The sequence below is a fragment of the Microcaecilia unicolor genome, chromosome 2, assembly GCF_901765095.1.
Source record: "Microcaecilia unicolor chromosome 2, aMicUni1.1, whole genome shotgun sequence".
In the NCBI taxonomy this organism is placed as follows: domain Eukaryota; kingdom Metazoa; phylum Chordata; class Amphibia; order Gymnophiona; family Siphonopidae; genus Microcaecilia; species Microcaecilia unicolor.
The window spans coordinates 478,202,289-478,227,880 of NC_044032.1; the positions used below are offsets into that span (position 1 = coordinate 478,202,289).

Below are 25,592 nucleotides of genomic sequence, written 5' to 3' on the forward strand. Positions count from 1 at the left end.
ACATACCAAGTAAAATCAAACTCGAACATACCCTCACCATGGAAAGCAGACTGCGAAGTACCTCAAGGATCACCGCTATCACCGTCCTTATTCAATCTATTGATGATCCCACTTGCCAAATCCTTATCCAAGCAAGGCCTCAACCCCTTCATCTATGCGGTTGACGTCACAATATACATACCTTACAAATCTGAACTGACAAAAATCACCCACCAAATCAACATTAGCCTGAACATCATGGAATCATGGGCTACCGCATTTCAGCTAAAACTCAACAAAGAAAAAACACACTGTCTCATTCTCTCGTCCCCACACAACACGGCCCACCCCAGACCACACACTCCCAATATCAGACAGTCTGAAAATTCTGGGCATCACAATAGACTGCAACTTAACAGAGAGCCATGCACAAGCCACAACAAAGAAAATGTTCCATGCAATGTGGAAACTAAAAAGAATGAAACAATACCTCTCAAGAGGAGTATTCCGCAAACTGATCCAAACTATGGTACTAAGCCATGTAGACTACTGCAATGGAATCTATGCAGGATGCAAAGAACAAATCTTGAGGAAACTCCAGACTGCCCAAAACATTGCAGCCAGGCTCATCTTCGGAAAATCATGATTTGAAAGTGCAAAACCCCTGCGCGAAAAACTTCACTGGCTCCCAATTAAAGAACGCATTACATTCAAAATCTGCACCATCGTCCACAAAGTCATCTACAGAACAGCTCCAGGTTACATGATCGACCTGATCGATTTACCAACCAGAAACATATCCGAATCATCACGGACATACCAAAACCTGCACTATCCAAGCTGTAAAGGAATCAAATACAAATCAACCTACACATCCAATTTCTCCTACATGAGCACACAACTATGGAACGCACTGCCAAAAGAGCAAGCGACCACTTGAGTTTCAGGAAAGTACTGAAAACCATCCTGTTCAAAAAAGGCATACCCTACCGACCCAAAACAAATACCAGACCTCTGCTACACACAAAACTAAAATATAATATGTACACAACACAACTCTCCAGCTATATGAACCCGTAATGCAACTGTACCACATAAACTTTATACTACTACTACATCATTCTGTATCTGTTTACACCGGAGTTAGAATCACCTCTCTGGAACTATATAAGACACATTGAGCCTGCAAATAGGTGAGAAAATGTGAGATACAAATGTACCAAATAAATAAATAAATAAATACACACACGGAATTGAGAGAATGCCCGTCTTGGGCAAATTTACTCTACAACAAAACAGATGGGGTCTGGCCAATGTTGACAGTACAATGCAAAAACCTGTATTATTTAGGTTTTCTTATGTATTTATATATATTTGTGTAATACGGGAAATGAACTCAGTGCAGATATTCACTTCTTCAAAATTATATTATTTTGGGGTCTACAGTGCATTCATTTCTTATCACGTTATCAAATATGGCTAACCTTAAAAAAAAAAACCCTCTTCCCCTTGCTTGTGATATCTTCAACTGTTTTTTTTTCACAAATCTGATGTAACTGACAAGTTCTTAAAGTACATATTCAAAAAAAACCCTCTTCCCCTTGCTTGTGATATCTTCAACTGTTTTTTTTTTTCACAAATCTGATGTAACTGACAAGTTCTTAAAGTACATATTCATGATTCTAAAGACTACCTCCTTGTGATATCTGAGGGAAGAGAAGGTGCTTTCCGGGAAAAATCAGATTCAAAATTAAGAAAGACACAGCACATTCTTGTGATCACAGAATACAGTAAAATAATAATTCCACTTTCAAAATAAACAAACTACTGTACTTATAATAAATTACCTCCTGTTTCAACAGAATACTTTTGGAGTGTTACAGCACCAGAGCAATGCCTGTAAAAAGAAAATCAGTAAGTGCTGGAAAAAATACCACAGTTTTCACACAAAGCCAAAAGAAGCTGCTGGAGTGCAGAGAAGAAACAGAGAAATATCAAAAAGAAAAGCTGCAGAATAAATGCTCTACCCATAGCTTATATTTAACGTTTTCTAATAGTATTCCCATTACAAATCATTTTTTCCTAGCACTGAAAGTAAAAGTAGTTTATTTAAAATTTACTGTCTCTCACCAGATTTAAACGCCACAGGGCTAACAGTTCGCAAAGTATAAAACCAAAATTGCTCATGATAATTTAACAATTTTTCCGAATGGCCACCCTCCCAACCCATCACGACAGTATCTATTATTCTCCAATGTAACTCTTCCCAATGGTGGTTCAATTGTTGCCAATGGGCAACCAATGGAGCTTGCAATGTCTCTGTAGTAATCCTGGATTTATGTTTACTTAGTCTCAGTTTAATCGAACGAGTACTCCTACCAACATAAACCAACTTGCAAGGACATTCGATGATATATACTACCTTACTACTACTGCAAGTTGTGTGTTGTCTAGATGGTAACTTATACTCAGTGTTAGGAGCTGTCCACACAGATCCAGTGAGGGTGCACCATTGGCAACAGCCAAATGCCTCATGAGACCTCAAGACTTCACAACTGGAGGACTGGAAATATCTCTGTGGGGTCAACAGTTCCCCAATAATCTTCCTCTTTTATAGGCAATAACTGGAAATTCTTAAAAACCAGGATATAGCTGTAATAAATGCCAATGTGTTCTCATAGACTGAATAATTTCAAGTACATGTTCCATTCCACTGGCTTTCGATATAGAATGGTCTGTAGTTTGTCTTCATATCTTTTAACTCTTACTTACAAAAATTCAATCTGCACAAGGCTATATTTCAAAGTAAATCGTAAATTTGGATTGATGGTATTAATCCATTGTTCAAATGATTTTAAGGATTCTTCTGTTTCTTTCCAAAGAAAGAAAATATCCAAAAATCTTTTCCATATTAAAACTGTTTTAAACTGATCCTTTGAATACAGATTTTGTTGTTCAAATAGAGCCACAAAAAGGATGGCTACTGATGGAGCTAGGGTGGCACCCATGGCCACCCCTTTGTTAATAAAAATCTTTATGCCAAAAGTAATTTTCTTTTATAACCAAAGCTGCATCAAAAATGTTGTTGACAATCTAGCTGGTTGTGGTCGTTTTTCCAACACCTCTTTAATCACCTCCAAAGCTCCTGTCTGTGGGATGACCGTATACAATGAAGTAACATCCAAAGTGGCTAACCAAACATCATCTGTAAGTGCTGATATCGATTGTATGATGTTTAAAAAATGTGTTGTATCTTTTAAATAAGAAAGAATTTAGGGACCTCAGGTTTTAAAATTTTATCTAAACATTTTGGAAAAATTGTTAAATTATCATGAGCAATTTTGAATTTATACTTTGCGAACAGTTAGCCCTATGGGATTAAATTCAGAATTAGAATGGTCCACCTTAATTTAGGTCCAAGCTTGTGATAGGTGGATTTCAGTATCAGCTGTCCTTTAAAATCTTGATTCAAACGCGTAGCCGCCATCTTGACAACAGTAGAGTATTGCTGTTGGCATGTATGACAGGCGTTTAAATCTGGTTTGAGACAATAAGTTTTAAATAAGATACTTTTATTTTCAATGCTTAGTGAATTCTAATATGATGTATGTATTTTTATCGGAGGGAGGGGGGTCGTCCTTGAAAAAGCCGTTAGTTGGCGAAACACATGACATGTCGGATTGAAGACCCCCCCCCCCCCCATAGCCGATTCTGTTCACTAAAAGCTAAGTGGTTTACCACACTATAAAGATTTGAGATGATAATTGACTCTTATTATTGAGTATTAATATTAAAATTATAAGATGACTAAGAATTAACAATTAGGGACCTGTGACGCTTGATCCCATGCTGAGGTCCTTTAAATCTTAAAAAACGTTTTGAATTATCTATACACAACATAGTAACATAGTAACATAGTAGATGACGGCAGAAAAAGACCTGCACGGTCCATCCAGTCTGCCCAACAAGATAAACTCATATGTGCTACTTTTTGTATATACCTTGATTTGTACCTGTCCTCTTCACAAGCTTGAATTGTTTATTATTGGTGATATTTACCAAAGCTGACATGTTCCAACTGATAAATTCAAACATGTTTTTTCTACCTTTGTAGTCTTGAGCATTTTATTTTTCCATTTGATTTGATCTGTGTCTCTTCTGCTTTTCCTGGATCTCATGTACATTTGACATTTCTTCTCTCTCCATGTTTGTCATCCATATTCTCTCTGCATCCCCATCTGTCCTGTTCAGCATCTCTCCTCTTTGTCCCTGTTCAGCATCTGTCCCTATCCATCCCTTTTCCGGTACTGCCCTGTGTCCCTATCTGTATTCTTACTCCATGCCCAGCAGCTCTTGTCTGTGCCCTTTCTGTTCCCCCTCGCTTCCTTTCCTCCCATACCCCACAAGTCCAGCATTTCTCTTTCTTTTTCCCCTGCCGCCCTCGTGATCTAGCATCATTTACTTATTTATTACATTTGTACCCCGTGCTTTCCCACTTATAGCAGGTACGATGCGGCTTACATAGTAATATGGTTACAAGGTATTGCAGAGAGAGTACAAGTTATAGTTTAGCAGAGTAGTAGTGGAGGTATGAAGGTAGGCGAAATGAACATGGAGAAAGGGGTAGGAGAGGCATGGGAGGGGCAGGAGAGGGGTAGGTTGAGATGAGCAGGGAATACGGATAGTATAGGAGAAGGAGATAGGGAGGTGGGCATGAGGTAGGCATAGGGACAGTTGGTGGCTGACGTGGATTAGGTCTTTATCGGTGTCTCGCGAGCTGATGTTGGGTAGATAGGTTCATAAGGTGAGGGCATAAGGTGAGGTTGGATCATTTGGTAAGCTTGATTGAATAGATGGGTTTTCAGTGATTTCCGGAAGTGTAGATAGTCTTTGATTGAACAAATAGGTCTGGGTAGGGTGTACCAGAGTTGGCTGCCTGTGAAGGAGAAGTTGGATGCATAAGAGGATTTGTATTTGAGTCCTTTGCAGTTAGGATAATGTAGGTTGAGGTAGGTTCGCGAAGATTCTGACATGTTTCTGGATGGGAGGTCTATCAGATTGACCATGTAGTTCAGTGATTCTCCGTGGATAATCCTGTGGATTAATGTGTGGATCTTGAAATTGATTCATTCTTTAATAGGGAGCCAATGTAGTTTTTTCTGAAGAGGTGTTGCGCTCCCAAATCGTGGTTTACCAAAAATGAGTCTGGCTGCCGTGTTTTGGGCAGTCTGTAGTTTTTTCAGGATTTGGGCCTTACATCCTATGAAAATACTGTTGCAGTAGTCAGCGTGGGCAAGTACCATAGATTGTACCAACTTACGGAATGTTATCAAGGGAAGATATGGTTTCACACGTTTCAGTATCCACATCATGTTGAACATTTTCTTCGTAGTGGCTTTTGCATGATCGAGTGATAGGTGTTTATCTAATCTCACTCCAAGTATTTTCAGGTTTTCGGATATGGGGAGTGTGACATCTGGAGTATTAAGAGTAGTTGGGAGGAGTGTAGAGTACTGGGATGAGAGGACTAGGCATTGTGCTTTCTCTTTGTTCAGTTTCATCATAAAGGTGTTGGCCCAAGAGGTTATGATGTTCATTCTAGTGGTGATATTGTCGGAGATTTCAGTTAGATTAGATTTGAAGGGAATGAATATGGTGACGTTGTCAGCGTAAATGAACGGGTTGAGAACGTGCTTCAATAGGGCCTTGTGGGATGTACTCAAGCAGTCCTCAAGTAGGGTGGGACACACCCAACCCGGCAGAAATCACCGACAAGCCAAACACCGCATCTTGATGAGCTGCCACATCCACCCAATAATAACAAGTGAATGTATGGACCTAAACCCATGTAGCTGCCCTGCAGATATCTTCCAGAGAAAACAAACGGGACTCTGCATAGGAGGAAGCTTGAGCTTGCGTAGAATGAGCACGAACTTGCAAAGGGACTCGCTTGCCCAATGCCACATATGCCGAAGACATGGCCTCCCACAACCAACAGGCTATGATGCCATATGACCCTTCTTATTGCCTCCAAAAAGGACAAAGAGATGGTCAGAAAGACGAAATTCATTAGTCATCTCCAAATACCTGAGAAGAGCCCGTCCGTCTCACATCGAGGCAGCGAAGAGCCTGGAATTGCTCAGGGTAATCTTCCCGGCGGAAGGCCGGCAAATGCAGGGACTGCCCCAAGTGGAAACGAGAAACCACCTTGGGCAAAAACGAAGGAACTGTCGTAATTGATACCCCTACTTTCGTAAAACGCAGGAAGGGGTTTCTGCAAGAAAGGGCCTGCAACTCTGAAATTCTCGGAGCGGAAGTAATGGCTACTAGGAAAATCGCCTTCAAGGTGAGATCCTTAATCGTAATCCCCGATAAGGGTTTGAAAGGAGGACAATGAAGCGCTTTGAGAACTAGATTAAGGCTCCAGGATGGCAGAACTGGCATGTGAGGAGGGCGCAAACGATTTATGCCCCTCAAGAAACGAACCCTATTCGGGTGGAAGGCAATGGACGCCCACTGAAGCCAGCCTCTAAAACACGCCAGAGCTGCCACCTGCACCTTAAGAGAACTCAACGAGAGTGATTTCTGTACAGCCTCCTGAAGAAACGTGAGGATAACCGATACTGAAGCCGAAGCCGCTGACAATCCCGAACTCGCACACCATGAATTGAACGTACACCACACCCTAGCATAAGCTATCGAGGTGGATATTTTCCGAGCCTACAGTATCGTAGCGATAACCGCGTCCGGATACCCTTTTCTTCTCAACCTCAGAGGGGAGAGCGTCCACTCACCCGGCTCCAACTGGTGGCGATTGAGAAAGTCCGAAAGCACATTCTGTGACTCCCGCTATATGAGCCGGTCAAGAAAGAGCGATGAGTCTGTGCCCAACGGCAGATCAGAGCCGCCTCACGCATGCTAGGTGCCCCCCACCACGCTTTACATAGGCGACAGCCATCGCATTGTCCAAAAACTCGAACTGGGCAACCGCGGAGAAGAGACAGAAACTCCAAGCGGTTGATGGACCATGACACCTCCGTCGAAGTCCAAACGCCCAGAGCTGTCTGTTGCAGGCAATGAGCCCCCCCCCCCCCCCAGCCAGACAGTGACACATCCGTGGACACTATCTTCCAGTCTGGAGTTGCCAGAGGAATGCCCGACACCAGATTCTTTTGAATGAACCACCAGTGCATGATTGTGTTGAATCCCTTCCTTCCTGAGATAGGCCGCCACTACCAGGACCTTGGAAAAGGTCCGAGGCGCTGTGGCCAGGCCGAAGGGCATCGCTTTGAATTGAAAATGACCTGAGAGGAAAAAATGGCACCCGTCAATGCGCTACACTAACTGCCCCAAGGAAACCATCGAAACTATTCGCTGCGCTTCCGACTCATTGGACACCTGAGGGGAACCCCCGTCGTGCTAAACACCCGCTGCGGGCTGACGGCGGCAGGACTCACACTCCCCTGATGCTGTTCTCCGGCCCCCACACCGGGAGCAGTGCTCAGCCACCTCAGAAGGCACTGACATGTTCCACAAACACCTGCCCCAAAACAGACTTGGCAGAACATCTAATTCCTTTGTATGATTAAACAAACACACAGTCTCTTACCTTTTTTTTTTTTTTTTTTTTAGTCAGGAGAGAAAGGAAACATCCGATCATGCCAACAGCCCCGGGCGACGGAGGAAAGGTAGGGGGAGACCAGGAGGGACCTGGAACCTGCAAACAGCCACTCAACCCCTACCTGTGCTAAACTAGGCCCAAAGGACACCAGTAGCCAGATCAAACTACAGCTGCACAGAGATGTCCCTCCACCTGCTAGATAGAGAATACTGAGGTTCAGCTGGCTGCACAGGTCCACATATAGCAAACCTCGGAGGTTCTCTCTATCTCCACCCGCAGGTAGAGGGACACAACCCACAAGTCTCTGGATTGATCTGTGGGACGCCATGGAAGCTTCACTTATGAATTTTTGGTTTGAAGCCACAATAAATTGGCTGCTGATCCCACCAATACAGGAGCATTGACCAGGTCTCACTCTTTGAACATCACAAGGATCACTGCTCATCTGGGGAAACCCTCCAGATTCACTTCTGGCTGGGTGCCCACCTACCGGTTCCAAGGCAAGCCAAATGCACCAGCTGAGATGCTGAACAGCTATGACTTAACTGTGTGTCACTTCCCTCCCCCCAACATACACGAAACAAATGTGTATGTAAGTGGGGCGGGGGGGGGGGGCATCACATCAGACCCCCTGACCAAGTTCATATCTGAAACAGTACTACAGAAAAGTGGGAAGCAGTCTGGGAAGAACGCTGTGCTATCAGTAGCTCCTACTGTTGGACCTCTAAGGATGAAACATCACCAGGTACCGGACCATTGGTGTGGAAACACAGCCACAAATTGAGTCTATTCCCAAGGGGAACAGAAATCAGTCCCCCAGGTCTTTTGCCTGCAGCATCCCAAGGACTTGATTATTGCTCCGCTGGAACCTGGACCTACTTGTAGGGGCTGAAGAAGTAGCACCAGCAGCAGACCCAGCTCCTTATAAGAGGAGCCAAGTTATTGCCGAGTTATTGCTCTCTAGCATTATTTACCGGCAGGGAGACATAAACCACTTGTCTGGACTGAACTAGCATGGATGATAAGGAAATAATAATGTTGAGAGGGGCCAGGAGAGGAACTGAAAGAAACCATCTGGAAGAGGAGCAGTGTGGCACTTGGGGGAGGAGGGAGACAAGGCTGAGAAAATTAAATCTCTATAGAGCAGGGGTGGGCAATCATGGCCAAGGGCTACAACCTTGTCAGGTTTTAGAATTCCTACAATGATATGCATGAGATTGATTTGAATGGACGTCTTCCATTATATGCAAATAGATCTCATGCATATTCATTGTGGAAATCTTGAAAACCCGACTGGATTTTGTGGCCCTCGAGGATTGTGGCTATTATACAGTAAAACAATGAAACCAAAATATAAAGCATTTCTGCTCATGTCAAAGCTTAAATGACATTAACACTTCAAAAATGGCATGGAGTGGTACAACTCGAGCAAACATTACAGGCAGACTGGATAGACCATACTGGTCTTTATCTGCCATTATTGTTTACTATGTCACTATTAAAAGGGTTCTGACAAAAGACTGTGGTGGAGGAAAAAGACAGGAAAGAGTGAAGAGAAGGAAGGAAGCAGGCAGACGGGTGAAACTAAGAGAAGGTAAGCTGTGGCGAGACAGCCTGTTTATAGAAAGAAGTATCCCCATGGAGGAAAAATAAAAAAATGTTAGGTAAATAAGTTTTAGAAGACAAGGTGTGAAGAGTTGGAGAGGAAATCAAGAATAAGCCAAGAACAAAAAGAGAAAAAGAAAATATTCAAACTAAAGCCACAAAAATTTGAAAATAGTTTATATGCTACCCCTACTTCTGACACAGCCCAATTGGCACTGGCTGAGAGAGATATTATTGGGCTGGGTCAGTTAAGGGGTAGCCAGTATCTGATCTTTTTTTCCAGCCCTGCAGCTACTAGAGTAGATATGGTATTTTACTGGAAGAATAGGGAAAAGGGAGTAGTTTGTGATGACATGCAATGTCATGAACTGAAAATCTCTTAAAATGTTGCTTTCCCTTGACAGCTGATATTAAGCTGGGCTATGACCACAGAATGAGTTGAGGGAAAATGGAGTGAGTGTAACACTGCTTTCCATTCTTCACAAAAAAATATCATTCCCCCATTTCCCACAGGAGGTAGAAATGAGCTCCCTCCCCTCCCCAACAAAAAAAAAGTTGTACAGGAGCAGCAGCCAAAAAACAAACAAAAAACAAAAAGGTAATAGGAGATCATGGGTGACTTATTTTATTTTTGAGGGAGGATGGCAAACAAGGGATATACCAAGGAGGTTTAATAGACAGGAGATGAAGTGACCTCAGAACGCTAAAACCAATTAGGTAAGTCTAAGCTTCCCCTTCCTAGCGTAGCCATCATCCCCCGTTCACGCAAAACAAAACATGCAAACCCTATCAGCTGCTGCATCCACCTTGTCGTTCTTTATTATTGTTGGCAGCATTTTTATTTAATCTTACTTATATTTTCAAACATGCCAGCTTGTGCAGAATACGGATGTACACAGAAGAAGTATAATAAAACGGAATAACTTTTCATAGGTAGAGTAGCAATTTGTTATAAATCTTAATCAATGGTCAGTTGGAGGGGCTGGTTAAAGGGACACCCTAGCACGTGTTATATTTGTGCAGAGATTTTTTTTTCTCCTTGTAATGGGCCACTAAAATAGACATCATGTTATGAGAATCAGGTGCTCAACATTCAGAGTTTCTATTTATGACATTCATATTCCACATTTAACATGTATTAGGTTGAAACCAGGGAGCATTTGAAAGCTTTTTTTTTTTCCTGTGCCTAGATCAAAAGAGAAAGATAGTTTGTGGGAACTTGTTTTGAAGAATGCAGTGGTATATTATAAAAATGCACTTCATATTGTTTATTATTGGTTGATATACAAAACGTTAACTAGCAAGCTCATTTTCAAAGCACTTAGCCTCCCAAAGTTCCATAGAAACCTATGGAACTTAGCCTCCCAAAGTGCTTTGAAAATATGCCTCTTCAAGTCAACTTCATGCTTTGTAATATAATTTTTAATAGCATTTTCTCAGTTACTACCTAAATACAAATAAACTACTACTACTTAACATTTCTAGAGCACTACCAGGGTTACGCAGCGCTGTACAGTTTAACAAAGAAGGACAGTCCCTGCTCAAAGGAGCTTACAATCTAAAGGACGAAATGTCAAGTTGGGGCAGACTAGATTTCCTGAATAGAGGTATGGTGGTTACGTGCCGAAGGTGACATTGAAGAGGTGGGCTTTGAGCAAGGATTTGAAGAAGGAAAAAGAAGCCAGCAGATCAATATAACATCAGAAGGATTTTATTGAAGACTAGTAAAAAAGGCCCGTTTCTGACACAAATGAAACGGGCGCTAGCAAGGTTTTCCTCGGAGTGTGTATGTTTGGGAGAGTGTATGTGAGAGTGACTGTTTGAGAGTCAGAGTGAAAGTGTGAGCCCTGCCCTCCCAATCCATGGCCATCCATGTTACTCTGTCACCTGCCCCCTCCATTCATCCCTATCCAGCATTTCCCCTCTCTGTCTGAGGCCTGCCCTGCAATCCATATCCATCGATGCCCATCTGTCCCCTCCATTCATCCCTATCCAGCAATTCCCCTCTCCCTGAGTCCTGCCCTTCCAATCCATGCCCATCCATGCTCCTCTGTCACCTGTCCCCTCTATTCATCCCTATCCAGCAATTCCCCTCTCTCCCTGAGTCCTGCCCTCCCACTGCTCTTCCAATCCATGTCCATCCATGCTCCTCTGTCACCTGGCCCCTCCATTCATCCCTATCCAGCAATTGCCCTCTCTCCCTGAGGCCTGCCCTGCAATCCATATCCATCCATGCCCATCTGTCCCCTCTATTCATCCCTATCCAACAATTTCCCTCTCTCCCTGAGTCCTGCCCTCCCAATCCATGCCCATCCATGCTCCTCTGTCCCCTGCCCCCTCCATTCATCCATTTCCAGCAATTCCCCTCTCTCCCTGAGCCCTGCCCTCCCAATCCATGCCCATCCATGTTCCTCTGTCACCTGCCCCCTCCATTCATCCCTATACAGCAATTCCCCTCTCTCCCTGAGGCCTGCCCTGCAATCCATATCCATCCATGCCCATCTGTCCCCTCCATTCATCCCTATCCAGCAATTCCCCTCTCTCCCTGAGTCCTGCCCTCCCAATCCATATCCATCCATGCCCATCTGTCCCCTGCCCCCTCCATTCATCCTTTTCCAGCAATTCCCCTCTCTCCCTGAGCCCTGCCCTCCCAATCCATGCCCATCCATGCTCCTCTGTCCCCTGCCGCCTCCATTCATCCTTTTCCAGCAAGTCCCCTCTCTCCCTTCCATGCTCCTCTCTCTCCCATGTCCCAGCCTGGCCCGCCCTCTTCTCCCCCCACCCCTTCGCATCCATGCCTCCCCCCCTTCGCATCCATGCATCCCTTTGTTTTTTTTTTCTTCTTTTTAAATTTACCTCCGTGGCGGTTCCGGCAGCGAAGCGTCAGGGAAGGAGGCGGCGCTCCCGACGTCTAGCTTTTCCTTCGCTGTGTTCCGCCTTCTTTTGAAGGCGGAACACAGCGAAGGGAAGGCTAGACGTCGGGAGCGCCGCCTCCTTCCCTGACGCTTCGTTTCCGGATTTGTTTGGTTTGATGCGAGGGCGGGGCAGAGACGGCTGGCTGGCTTGAAGGCTTCACACCACGAATCCACGAACCCTTCAGCCTGGGAGTGACGTCAGATGGCTTCATAGAACGTTGTCCTCAGAACGTTGAGGGTGCGTTTTATTATATTAGATACCGCATGTAAACAAATTGCCCGACACAGGCCGTGTTTCGTTCACCAAGGGCTGCATCAGGGGCTAATTTGAAACCTTCTGGTTTTTTTCCAGGTTTGACAGCAGTGCATCTGCTTGCATTGTGTTAAGAGTCACATCATTTTAGGCATCTGCTGTATGCGCTGGTTTTTTCCAATCTATTATACACCACAAGTTTTCCGTTTTTAGAGTTGCTCCTTTCAGAAGGTTTCAAATTAGCCCCTGACGCAGCCCTTGGTGGGCGAAACACGGCCTGTCGGGCAATTTGTTTACATGCGGTATCGTCAATAAAATCTTTCTGATGTTATATTGATCTGCTGGCTTCTTTTTCCATATTGGATTTTGCAGATCGCTTGCCTTGTTGTTTTTTAGGATTTGAAGATGGGCAGGGAGGGGGCCTGGCAAATGGGCTCAGGGAGTTTATTCCAAGCATGGGGTGAGGCGAGGCAGAAAGGGCGGAGCCTGGAGTTGGCAGTGGTGGAAAAGGGTACTGAGAGGAGGGATTTGTCTTGAGAGCGGAGGTTACAGGTAGGAACGTAGGGGGAGATGAGGGTAGAGAGGTAGGGAGGGGCTGCAGATCGAGTGCACTTGTAGGTTAGTAGGAGAAGCTTGAACTGTATGCGGTACCTAATTGGAAGCCAGTGAAGTGACTTGAGGAGAGGGGTGATATGAGTATATTGGTCCAGGCGGAAGATAAGACGTGCAGCAGCGTTCTGAACAGACTGAAGGGGGGATAGATGGCTAAGTGGGAGGCCAGTGAGGAATAGGTTGCAGTAGTCAAGGCGAGAGGTAATAAGAGAGTGGATGAGAGTTTGGGTGGTGTGCTCAAAGAGGAAAGGGCGAATTTTGCTAATGTTATAGAGGAAGAAGTGACAGGTCTTGGCTATCTGCTGGATATGCGCAGAGAAGGAGAGGGAGGAATCGAAGATTACTCCGATGTTGTGGGCAGATGAGACGGGGAGGATGAGGATGTTATCAACTGAGATAGAGAGTGGAGGGAGAGGAGAAGTAGGTTTAGGTGGGAAGACAATAAGCTCGGTCTTGGCCATGTTCAGTTTCAGGTGGCGGTTGGACATCCAGGCAGCAATGTCGGATAAGCAGGCCGATACCTTGGCCTGGGTTTCCGCAGTGATGTCTGGTGTGGAGAGATAAAGCTGGGTGTCATTGGCATAAAGATGATACTGGAAACCATGAGATGAGATCAGGGAGCCCAGGGAAAATGTTAATTATACGACCGTGTCTGCCTCTTCAAGTAGTTAGGATAACCTGGTCCTGGAGTTACCCAAGGCAGTCAGGTTTGTCAGGATATTGACAATGTTCTCTGTAAAAGTTTTAATTGTGCCATGTTAAATGGTTTACTGTTTTTTCTTGTTCTGTATGAAGCTTATCAACCAGCTTGTTTTGCTTTTAATAAATATGATTAAAACATTAACAAAAATAAGTAATGGATGTTACTGACTTCTATTATTCTGTCTCACTGTATTTCCAGTTTTGGCACAGTATAAACCATATCTTCACAAATCAGCTGGATGTGAGTGTAGTCAGATTTGTGTAGACATAGTGTTGTAACAATACAAAGAAAGGTTTTTGGTAAACTATTGGAGTCTTTAGTGTGTTAAGGTATCGGTAAAACTCCGGTATAGAATTACTATCCCCTATTAGTAGGATTGGCAACAGTATAAACCATGACAAGAACAAAATATAAGAAAACCAATGAACTGCATTAGGGACTTATTGCTCATTTAGTTATGTTTCAACAAATGAGAGATCTTTTTGACAGAAAATATTTTTATTACTTTGACTTATGAACACCTTGTCCCTGAAACATGCTCAAACAACAGAATAATCAATTTCTGTAACTAAAAGGTAAACTTCTACAAAACAGATGAAGATGTGATTCAATGTGCCCCAATGAAAGGAGAGTTTAATTCTACTTCCATTTAATTTCAATATATTCCATCATCTTTGTAACACCAGGCTTCCCAAGGCAGATTACAACATTTAAAATTAGCCCATCAGGAAACAGGTTATTCTCACTGAAATTTGGCTATCTGTATTGTATACAGTGTATTTATTTAGTTTTTAGTGTAGAAAAATTAGCACAAAATACAGAGGTTAAAATTGCTATTTCTCTACCAGCTATAATAACAATTATCACAAAACCAGCTTAAAAATTATTTCACGATATTTATATCCACATATGGGAAGCTTTCAAACAAATTAAAAAGCTGTCCAATAAATTAAAAAAATAAAAATAAAAACTTTTGACCTCCACCTTTTAAAAGCACTGCCTAGCCAATTGAAACAACTTTAGTCTTGTTATTGTTGGTTCATCTATAACATTAAAAAAAAAACGACAATGTGGATGCAGCAGCTCATAGGTTTGCTTGCTTTGTTTTGAATGAACGGGGATGATGGCTGCGCTGGGAAGGACAAACTTAGACTGTCCTAATTGACTTCCTTGCTTACAATGGACTACATAGGCTCACTAACACTCCTGATTATTAAACCTCCTTGGGATACACATACACACACAGCTGCGGCTCTGGCTTCTTCCTACATCCTGACTCCACATCTCAAGCCAGACAGATCCCGTGGGGATTCGAACTTCAACATATTGATAGAAATGTTTAAATATTTCACTCCAGCTCCTTCTCTCCCCAGATGTGAACGGTAATAACAAAAAACCTCCCTACCTAATCTCAGTCAATCTCTGCAAAGTCCCACGGCACCATAACACTCGACTACTGCCCGACATTACCACAGCAGCCATGATGATATGTGCGAGTATCGCACGTGACGGCACTATTCACACTTTCCGCTTCCGGGACAAACTTCTTGCTCATCGCAGCGAACATGAGGGGCAGGGGAACAGAAACCGTTATTGTCCTCAATATTACGCATTTATCTAATCGTTGCACTTAAAAATTTATCGGAATCAAAAATACGTATCGGTTCTCATTTTATGTATAGTTCGAGGGAGATTCTCGCTTAAAAAAAAAATAAAAGTTGTAAATATCGATCCTCCCTATATGTGGTATGGTCCAGTTAACAAGCGGTGGCTCAGTGGTAGGGCAGGGTTGCGCATGCTCAGTGATAGCGGCTACCGGCTAGCCTAGGTAGGCAGCCTACCGCGAGTTGCGGGTTTGGTGTTGTCTGGTGATGATACATAAGTACATAAGTATTGCCATGCTAGGAAAGACCAAAGGTCCATCGAGCCCAGCATCCTGTTTCCAACAGTGGCCAATCCAGGTCACAAATACCTGGCAAGATCCCAAAAATGTACAAAACATTTTATACTGCTTATCCCAGAAATAGCCCATTTAATAACGGTCTAAGGACTTCTTTAGGAAGCCGTCCAAAACATTTGTAAAACTCTGCTAAGCTAACCGCCTTTACCACATTCTCTGGCAACGAATTCCAGAGTTTAATTACACGTTGTGAGAAGAAAACGTTTCTCCGATTCGTTTTAAATTTACTACATTGTAGCTTCATAGCATGCCCCCTAGTCCTAGTATTTTTGGAAAGCGTGAACAGACGCTTCAAATCTACCCATTCAATTCCACTCATTATTTTATAGACCTCTATCAAAGCTCCCCTCAGCCACCTTTTTATCCAAGCTGAAGAGCCGTAGCCGCTTTAGCCTTTCCTCACAGGGAAGTCGTCCCATCCCCTTTATCATTTTCATCACCCTTCTCTGCACCTTTTCTAATTGCACTATATCTTTTTTGAGATGCGGCGACCAGAATTTAACACAATACTCAAGGTGCGGTCGCACCATGGAGCGATACAAAGGCATTATAACATCCTCATTTTTGTTTTCCATTCCTTTCCTAATAGTACCTAACATTCTATTTGCTTTCTTAGCCGCAGCAGCACACTGAGCAGAAGGTTTCAACGTATCCTCAACGACGACACCTAGATCCCTTTCTTGGTCTGTGAATCCTAACATGGAACCTTGCATGACATAGCTATAATCCGGGTTCCTTTTTCCCACATGCATCACTTTGCACTTGCTCACATTAAACGTCATCTGCCATTTAGACGCCCAGTCTCCCAGCCTCGTAAGGTCCACTTGTAATTTTTCACAATCCTCCCGCAATTTAATGACTTTGAATAACTTTGTGTCATCAGCAAATTTAATTACCTCACTAGTTACTCCCATCTCTAGGTCATTTATAAATATGTTAAAAAGCAGCAGTCCCAGCACAGAGCCCTGGCGAACCCCACTAACTACTCTTCTCCATTGAGAATACTGACCATTTAACCCTACTCTCTGGTTTCTATCTTTTAACCAGTTTTTAATCCACAATAGAACACTACCTCCTATCCCATGACTCTCCAATTTCCTCTGGAGTCTTTCATGACGTACTTTGTCAAACGCCTTCTGAAAATCTAGATACACAATATCAACCGGCTCACCTTTATCCACGTTTGTTCACCCCTTCAAAGAAATGTAGTAGATTGGTGAGGCAAGATTTCCCTTCACTCATAGGAGCCAACTTTTCAAAATTATTGGGGGTGCTAAGCCCAGTGGACACATACAAGGAATTTTCTCAATATTGGGGGTGCTCAAGCACCCACAGAGTCAGCTCCTATGCCTTCACTAAATCCATGTTGACTTTGAGGCTCATTTTCAAAGCACTTAGCCTCCCAAAGTTCCATAGAAACCTATGGAACTTAGCCTCCCAAAGTGCTTTGAAAATATGCCTCCCCGTCTCATTAATCCATGCTTTTGAATATGTTCTGTAATTTTGTTCTTAATAATAGTCTACCATTTTGCCCGGCACCAATGTCAGACTCACCGGTCTTTAATTTCCCGGATCTCTTCTGAAACCTTTTTAAAAAATCGGCGTTACATTGGCCACCCTCCAATCTTCCGGTACCACGCTCGATTTTAAGGATAAATTACATATTTCTAACAATAGCTCCGCAAGCTCATTTTTCAGTTCTATCAGTACTCTGGGATGAATACCATCCGGTCCAGGAGATTTGCTACTCTTCAGTTTGTAGGCCTGCCCCATTACGTCCTCCAGGTTTACAGAAAATTCATTAAGTTTCTCCGACTCGTCAGCTTCGAATACCATTTCCGTTACCGGTATCCCACCCAATTCTTCCTTGGTGAAGACCAAAGCAAAGAATTAATTTAATTTCTCCGCTACGGCTTTGTCTTCCCTGATTGCCCCTTTTACTCCTCGGTCATCTAGCGGTCCAACTGATTCTTTTGCCGGTTTCCTGATTTTAATATTCCTAAAAAAATTTTACTATGTGTTTTTGCCTCCAACGCAATTTTTTTTCAAAGCACTTTGCATTTGAGTTGACATTCCTTATGCCATTTCTTATTATTTTCAGTCGGTTCCTTCTTCCATTTTCTGAAGGATTTTCTTTTAGCTCTAATAGCTTCCTTCACCTCACTATTTAACCAGCTATGCTTAGTGAAGGAGCACTAAGCCATGATGAGAACGAGAGGAAAAAAATGTTTCAATGCTTTCCCTGTTGAAGCACAGCCCTTGGAAAAAGCCTGTAAGCGAAATAGATGTGGCCACCGTCGGGCAACAGATAAGTGCTCGACTTTATTTGTGAAAATAGCTGCTTCATAGCATTTCATAAGAATTGGTAAAGGTTTTTGTGTACCAAATAAAATTTGAAGCTACCATTGAGACTAGTAATATATTTTTTAAAATGTAAAAAAAAAAAAAAATAAATTTGCTAAAATCTTTTTGGAAATAAATTAAAAGTTGAAGTAATTGTTTGAAGCAAGGTTTTTATGACCAGTGATGAACACCACGCCCCCAGTTAAAGCCACTGAAAATTGAAAGTAAGCGGTCGGGCGTTTGAGGTATTTTCCGTGCCTTTTAGAAATATTTTGTAAAAATTTCAACATTATATTTCCATATAAGTTTTACTGGATTTCTCTATTATGAAGAAACTTTTGTAAGTATTTAAAAAAGCATTTTTTATTTTTTTTTCTATTCAGAAAATTAAGTGTGAAAGCCATTACGAACCCTCAATACTTGGAAAAAGTGGGAAACCCAGCTGTCAATGGACTGTATGACTTGGCATTGGGACCTAGTGACTTCAAAGAAGTGTGTTCTACCTGTGCACAGGATTTTAACAACTGCCCGAGACATCTGGGTCATATCAAACTTCCACTGATGGTCTATAATCCTCTGTTCTTTGATGTAAGTATAGATCTCCACACTGAAATGGTGGTGAACTCAGTTTGTCTTGTTTCTTAGAAAAGGTAATAGAAAAAAACATAGAAACATAGCAAAATGTAGACAAAGACCATATGGCCTATCCAGTCTGCTCATCCATGCCCTCTATTCTTCCTATCACTCCATTACAGATCCTTTGTACTTGTTCCAAGCTTTCTTGAATTGAGACATTGTTTACATCTCCACCACTTCCACTAGGAGGCTGTTCCACTAATTCACCACTCTTTCAGTGAAGAAGTATTTCCTCAGGTTACTTCTCAGTCTATCCCCTTTCACCTTCATTCTATGCTCCCTTCATTCCAAAGCTTCCTTTCAATTGAGACTCGCCTCCTGTATGTCACATAGGCATTTAAATATCTCTATCATATTTCCCCTCTCCCACCTTTCCTCCAAAATATACATATCAATCAGATTTGTCTGACAAGACCTGCCTCTAGTGAAGCCAATTTTCCTCGTGTTCTGTAATCCATTGGATTCCAACAATTTTATTGTTCTCTGTTTTAAAAGTATTTCCATTACCACAGATGTCAGACATCACCAATTCATGGCAAAGCCAAATCTTAGCGATTTACATGATTTAAAATCGCACAAAAAATTACGTTGTCTAATGCCTCTTCACTTAGTCATTTCTCCCTTGCACTCCCCTCTGACATAAGCATATGGGTGGGTCAGCAAGTGCTATTTCTGTTGAACTGGATTTCTTGGGTATAGTATTACTAGGATGATAATAAAACTTTCAGTATTTTTCTCACAATGCCTTTCAGACCTAGATCATGGATATGCTCACATAGATTTGGTTTATAGCCTTTCTTCCTCATAAGGTGGATGTTATGGGTCTTAAATAGATGAACTCTCACCCTATTATGGCTCTCTAAGTATCTGTATAAGCCTTTCCTTGAGGTAGTGGGACATGGGTGTTCATCTTCTGTGCATTTCTTATATTAGTGTTTATGTAATGGCTGTTTAGTTGGGATATGATTTTTTTTTCCAATTTAAAGTTTTATTTCACACATCCGAAAGTATACAATACATATGGGATATGATTTTTTTTATCTGCCTCTACTGTAAACATTTGAAGTTGAAAAATGGTGAATGACCAGTTACTCCTCCAGGATCTTCATCCTCATCCCTGTCCCCCAAGCACTAGACCATCCATTAGAAGCCACTCAGGTTGTTTGGGGGGGGGGGGGGGCAGGGCTGAATGAAAAGTGAGACCTAGGGCCATTTTGTTTTTCAGTTCCAGGTTCCCTCTACCCATGACTTAATTTCTGCACACACAAAAAAAAAAAGTGGCACTGTACCTAGGAGCTGGATTAGGGAAAAGAGTGGCTGTTATCTGCTGTGTTTTGGAGTCACCCCCTTCCTCTTCTCTTTCCTGCAGGCTACATGAAGCATAAAGTGAAGTTACTTACCTATAATAGAATTCTCTGGTTGGCATTGTTATGATATCAGTTTAATTGTCAGATTTATTGAAATATGTAGCAGTATGTCAGTTTATTTTACTGGTTCAGGTATCAATATAAAAATGCAGCTTTTAAAAGACTTATTGAAACTACAACAGGGAAACTGATCTGAACTCCAAATCCCTCTTTCATCTCCCCCTCCCTTTTCCCTGGGAAATTTCTACAAGTAAAAGGCACTACTTCAGAAGTCTTCAAAGTTCCTCTGATCAAAAACAAAAGAGCAGCAGCCAGGGAGACTGGAGGTGCGAATCCACACACCTATTGGCTCAGAGGAAACCATAAAACAAGATACAATAAACCATCTGCTGGACACTGCCACAGAGATTCAAAGGGAAAACCTTTTGCTTCAATTTGTCAGCAAAAGCCCAAACAGGAATGTCATAAAACATGAGACCAAGTGCAAACCAGGAAGCAAATGGTCCAGGACATGCACTCATGTTTCCCTGCAAACTAACAGTATAAAAACAGAAGCTGTTTTCCCAAGAGAGAGAGAGCCCTCCCTGCTCTTGGGACCTGTTTCCTTTGCTGAACTCTACACACACACACATTCAGACAAGACTTCTCACCAGGCTCCAGCAACCAAGATAGAGAGCCCTCCTTCTCTTCTTGGGAATCTGCTGCTCTTGGGACCTGTTTCCTCTGCTGAACTCTACACACACACATCCAGACAAGACTTCTCACCAGGCTCCAGCAACCAAGATAGAGAGCCCTCCTTCTCTTCTTGGGAATCTGCTGCTCTTGGGACCTGCCAGCTTCTTGGGACCTGACCTGCAGCTCACCTGCCTGCTATGAGGACCTCTCCTAACCATGTGCTTACCTCAAGCTGCTCATACTTTGTAACCAGGACTTGTAAGTAACATAACTTTTGATCTAGACCTGCTACCTGGCTTTAAGTGCAGATTCTCTGTAAGACCCTTACCTCTTGCTGCCACATTAATCGCTGCAATTGTATTATAATTGTAACTTTAAATAAACCTTTTGAATCTAAATATATAGTGTTCTTGTTCTTTAAATCTGGTAATGCAGGTTAATGTAATCCAATATATATTTAATTCGTGGCAATTGTGACTCTTGTTGCTTTAATCAGCAACTGGTGGAGAATTATTCAATATAAATATATATTTTAAAAATTATAAACAATAGTGAGTGCTCTAGCTATCCCCAAGTATAAATTAATTCCTTGTAACAGCATAAGTCAGCTACACATTGGTGATGTTATCTGGCAGCACCATGGCCTCCTAGAACTCAGAAAAGCCGAAAAAGTCCTTTCTGAGCATATGCGGCTACCCCTCTATCACAGTGCCTGTCCTTTTCCTCTCCAGGACATTCCCAAGCTGTAGACAGGTTCATCCAAGAAGGGAATGAGGGCGGGTTTGAGTGGCTGACTTATCCTGCTGTCCCTAAGGTCTACATTGCTGGCAGTTTGGAGCAAAGGCTGGGTCACAGTTGGGGAGGGGAATCAAAAATAACAAATGATTTATCAAGAGAGCACAAAATAACTAAGAAGGAAAGAAGAATTCTTAAAGGGAGAAAAGGAAGATCAATCGTATCATCGGATGGATTGAACAGACTGGAAGACTGGAGAGGGAAAGTTTGAGCTAATCCATCCATGGCACTGTCAGATGATATCACCAGCATGTGTCTGACTCATCCTGCTTCTACATGGAGAATACTCCCACTGCTGCTCTGGAGTCTGAAAAAAAAAAAAAAAGTGATGGAAATGCATTCCAGGGTTTTCTTAAGAAATTATGCCCTGTGTCTACATGAGGTGTGCTTCCCTCTTTGTTTCTCCCACCTCCTGAAGTGTGATTTGATTTTTTTTTTTTTTGCACAGGGAAGTAGTATATAAGAACTGGAAATAGGGCTGCATTTCAATTTAAATTTTTATTTGTAATAGTAGTGTCCAGCCTGCCATCTTTTATTCCCCCCCCCCCTATTATATCTAGCCTGCCAGCATCTTCTTTCTGACCCATGTCCTTCTTTCTCTCTGTTCCATCGCCCCCAGTTCCAATATCTATCCTTCTTTCTGAATATCAGTACTTAACTGCACATGTGCCAACTCTGCCCCCAGACCACCACAAATTTACCAGCTTTCACTTTAGTAGTCTGTGGTAATATTCAGCAGCCCTAACCGGTTAAGTGCCACACAATATTAGCGGATAGCCCTGCACAAGTGGTTTAAACTGACCAAGAGCCATTTCTGGCTGCTTAAATCACACTGAATATCGACTTCTTTATTCTCAACATGAGAAAAACGTTAAGTGCTGGATGTTTACAGATGCTATGACTATTTGGCTGCTTATGCAACTTGACTGTTTTACCTGCTAGATGTCCTGGATTGAAAACATTTTAACAAGATGTGCCAGATAAAACAGAATTGGTCAAAATGGCCATTGAAGTAATCCCTAGCATAGAAATACTGTCAGCAGTCTTTCGTTACACACGTTATCTGTGGTGGTTTGAATTTGGCCCCACTTAAAATTTAGTAATTAAGTCGCCTCAGACTTATTTAGAGACTATATATTCTGCTTCGGGGCTCCTGTTTCAACTGCCACATGCTGACATGTTCTCGTGCTGTTGTGCATTTGTTGCTGAACCAACTGAAACTCATAGAAGCTGGAGACCTTCAGTCAGTGTACGAGAAGGAGTGTGTACTACATTAGGTGTGTAAACCTTTTATAGTTAAAATTCAGAAATGGGCAGGGCGGTCCCTGGTGCCTTGTTGAATAGAATGCAGCTTCACATTGGTGTTCTCTGATAGTGGTTTTCTGATTCTGTGCCTGGATCCCAAAGAATGAATTTTCCCAAGAGTCTAACTGGATAACTTGGGAGTTAGCTGATTTAAAATTCTACTTTCAAAAATAATCCAATGCTGACCGGCTAAATTTAATCACTTTAATTTACAAGGTAGCCAAATTTAGTCAGGTGGTTCCAGAGAGTAGTCTATAAACTTCTCTAGTTAATGTTGACTTTCAGTGCTAATGGCTAAGTTTAGCTGCTCAATCTTGGTCGCACAAATATCAAACCTGTATGTAAGTGACCACATTTTGTTTCAGTAAAATGTGGAGGGGCATTTTAAAAATAGACGTCCATCTCTCATATATTTTCCAACAGGAAATACGTCAGAATTTCCTGTTTGAAGATATGTGAGATGAGTGTCCATGTGCTGAGGACATCCAGCATGAACAACCATTTTACAAAGTAGAACGTCTAACATATGAACGGCAAAAAAAGTAGAGACAAGGACATCTGTCTGGCAGCATTCTTAGAAAAAAGGCCACAGAGATATCTGTGCGGAGCAGACAGGCAGCCTAGTGAAACTGAAAGGCTCTATGGCAACTTCAGGTATTATGAGCATTCTTAGCAAAGTAGGAAGCAAGTCTGCAGAGTAGCCTAGTAGTTAGTGCAGTGAACTTTAAACCAAGGGACCCAGGTTCAAATCCCACTTTCTCTATTATTGCGAGCCTTCCAGAAACAGAAAAATACCTACTTATCTAAATATATTAGTGGGATTTGAACCTGGGCCCCTCAAGTTAGAGTCCACTGCACTAACCACTAGGCTACACCTCAGACTTTTTTCCTACTTTGCTAAGAATGCTTGTAATACCTGAAGCTGTCATGGAACCTGGTATCCCCTTTCAGTTTCACTTTCAGGGGAGCGGGAGGGGGACAGCAACCACTGAGGAATTAAGGGGTGTCATGCCTTAATCTCTCCAGTGGACAACTGCTTAATCAGAGCAACGTTTTATATCCTGGACTTGACTGAAACAGGTCTAACTTTAGGCTTGGATGTTTCTTCCTGTTTGGTAATTGCCATTGGATGTCTTGATTTTGGGCCCTCCCTAGTCCTGCCCAAAACATGCCCCCTTCCTCTTTGGACATACTGCAGTGTTGGACATCCCTTTTCTGCCTCTATACAATTGGGATTTGAACGTTTCAAATACTTGGATGTCCATTTGGGCATTTTGCGATGTCTGTGTGCTTCGAAAATAAGCTCTATAGCTGACTTACCTCTGATAATATTATGTGAATGATAAAAGTAGCTGATTCTTTGCTGCTCAGTAGCAATTTCAAAATTGCAAGATTCTGGTAGACATCTAAAGATTGATTTAACACACATTAGAGTCCTTTGTGTAGAAATAGTATTGTTCTCATAATATAACTAAAAATAAAAAGGAATCTCTTATCCTAACTATGAACATTTTATTTTTGAGTTATTATTGATAGACATTTTCAATTTCCTTTGAAGTGGCCTCTTTTAGCCTTGAAGTGACAGTGTGCAGTTCGTTCGTGGCTGGAGCATATCTAAATTGGCATGAGGTCTGCAACACAAGACTGGCGCTGTGAAAGAACAGTGTGCTTTAAGTCTGTAAAACTGCCTTAATTTCTGAAGCGTATTTCTTCTAGTGGCTAGCAGATGGTACATGTTTTTTATGTTAAAGCTGTTACAGAAAAATGAATGCTCCCTCTTTTAGTTTCACTTGGTGAAGAAGTGATCTACAATACTATGATCAATATACTTTTAAAGTCTGTTGGCTGGGGTCTGATCGGCTCAGGAGCTCTTTTCATTTGGATTGTACTGGTTTCTTCCCCAGTCTCAGCCAGGAAGAAAAGAGAGACACATCTCTTTGCTAAGGCCCTGTAAACAGTTACATTTGATATCTTGTGAGCAGCTATATGTCCTGATCTTCCTAGGTGGTACTTAGTAAACAAATGTTTAGGTAGTGTTATAATTGAACCATATTTCAGTTATCTGTTACTGTTTCGCTGATTGCACATTTTTTGTTCATTGTTCAGTTTTTCAGACAATAAACATTTCTTTTAGTTTATTATTTATTGCATTTGTACCACCTTTTTGCAGGCTCAATGTGGCTTACAGAGTAAGGTTATGATAAAGTCAGAACATGATTTAAATACAGTTGATCATAAGCTGAGGTAAAAGAGGATTTAGATGGGCGGATGTTGGATAGGTTCTGTGAGAAGTGTTTTAGGTGTGCTTGGGTGGTTTGGGGGATGATTTGTATCATTGAGGGTGACTTTTGTAAGCTTTGTTGCAGAAGCTGGTTAGATTGTTCATAGTTTTGCCTCCGCTTGTCTGGACTGATAAAGAATCCTGGTGGTTTGTGTGTTGGGTCTGTTGAGTTCTTTCTGGGAACTGTAGGCCCACTGGGAGTGTGGCCTCCAGTAACCTAGAAGTTACTGGGGATAACTTGAGATCGGGATATTTGCCCAGTTGGTGGGAGGAGGGTGCAAGTGCATAGCGTAAGGGACTGGTGCAGGCAGCCTGAGCTGTGCTGGGGATAGACCCTCTAATTGACTGCGGGGTAACCCCAGGCGGGTGGCTAGGCGTTTTGTGACAGCCTCCTTGAATGATCTTATGTTAAAGACAGTGCTCTTGTTGGCTGTTGCGTCGACATGTAGGGTTTAGGAGCTTCAGGTTCTTACTTGACAGGATACCTTTCTCCAGTTTTCGGAGGAGGGGGTGTCCCTGTGCATGGTTCCTCTCTTTCTTCG

The 25,592-nt window shown here is 42.3% G+C and overlaps 1 protein-coding gene across 2 annotated transcripts in view; it reads right to left on the minus strand.

Annotated features, from left to right (window-relative positions):
* The window catches only part of PTCD3 (pentatricopeptide repeat domain 3), a 221,769-nt gene that overhangs the window by 169,937 nt on the left and 26,240 nt on the right, over positions 1–25,592 (minus strand). Inside the window, exons 1-2 of one of the 2 annotated variants that reach the window (XM_030191062.1) lie at positions 15,094–15,197; positions 1,827–1,876 (exon numbers count right to left, since the gene is read on the minus strand). The exons of the other annotated variant lie outside the window; for it this stretch is intronic. Of the exons in view, the coding sequence (XP_030046922.1) occupies positions 1,827–1,876; positions 15,094–15,170 (127 nt within the window). The 5' untranslated portion in view covers positions 15,171–15,197. Of the gene's footprint in view, positions 1–1,826; positions 1,877–15,093; positions 15,198–25,592 lie in introns of those variants that run through there. 2 annotated transcript variants of the gene reach the window in all.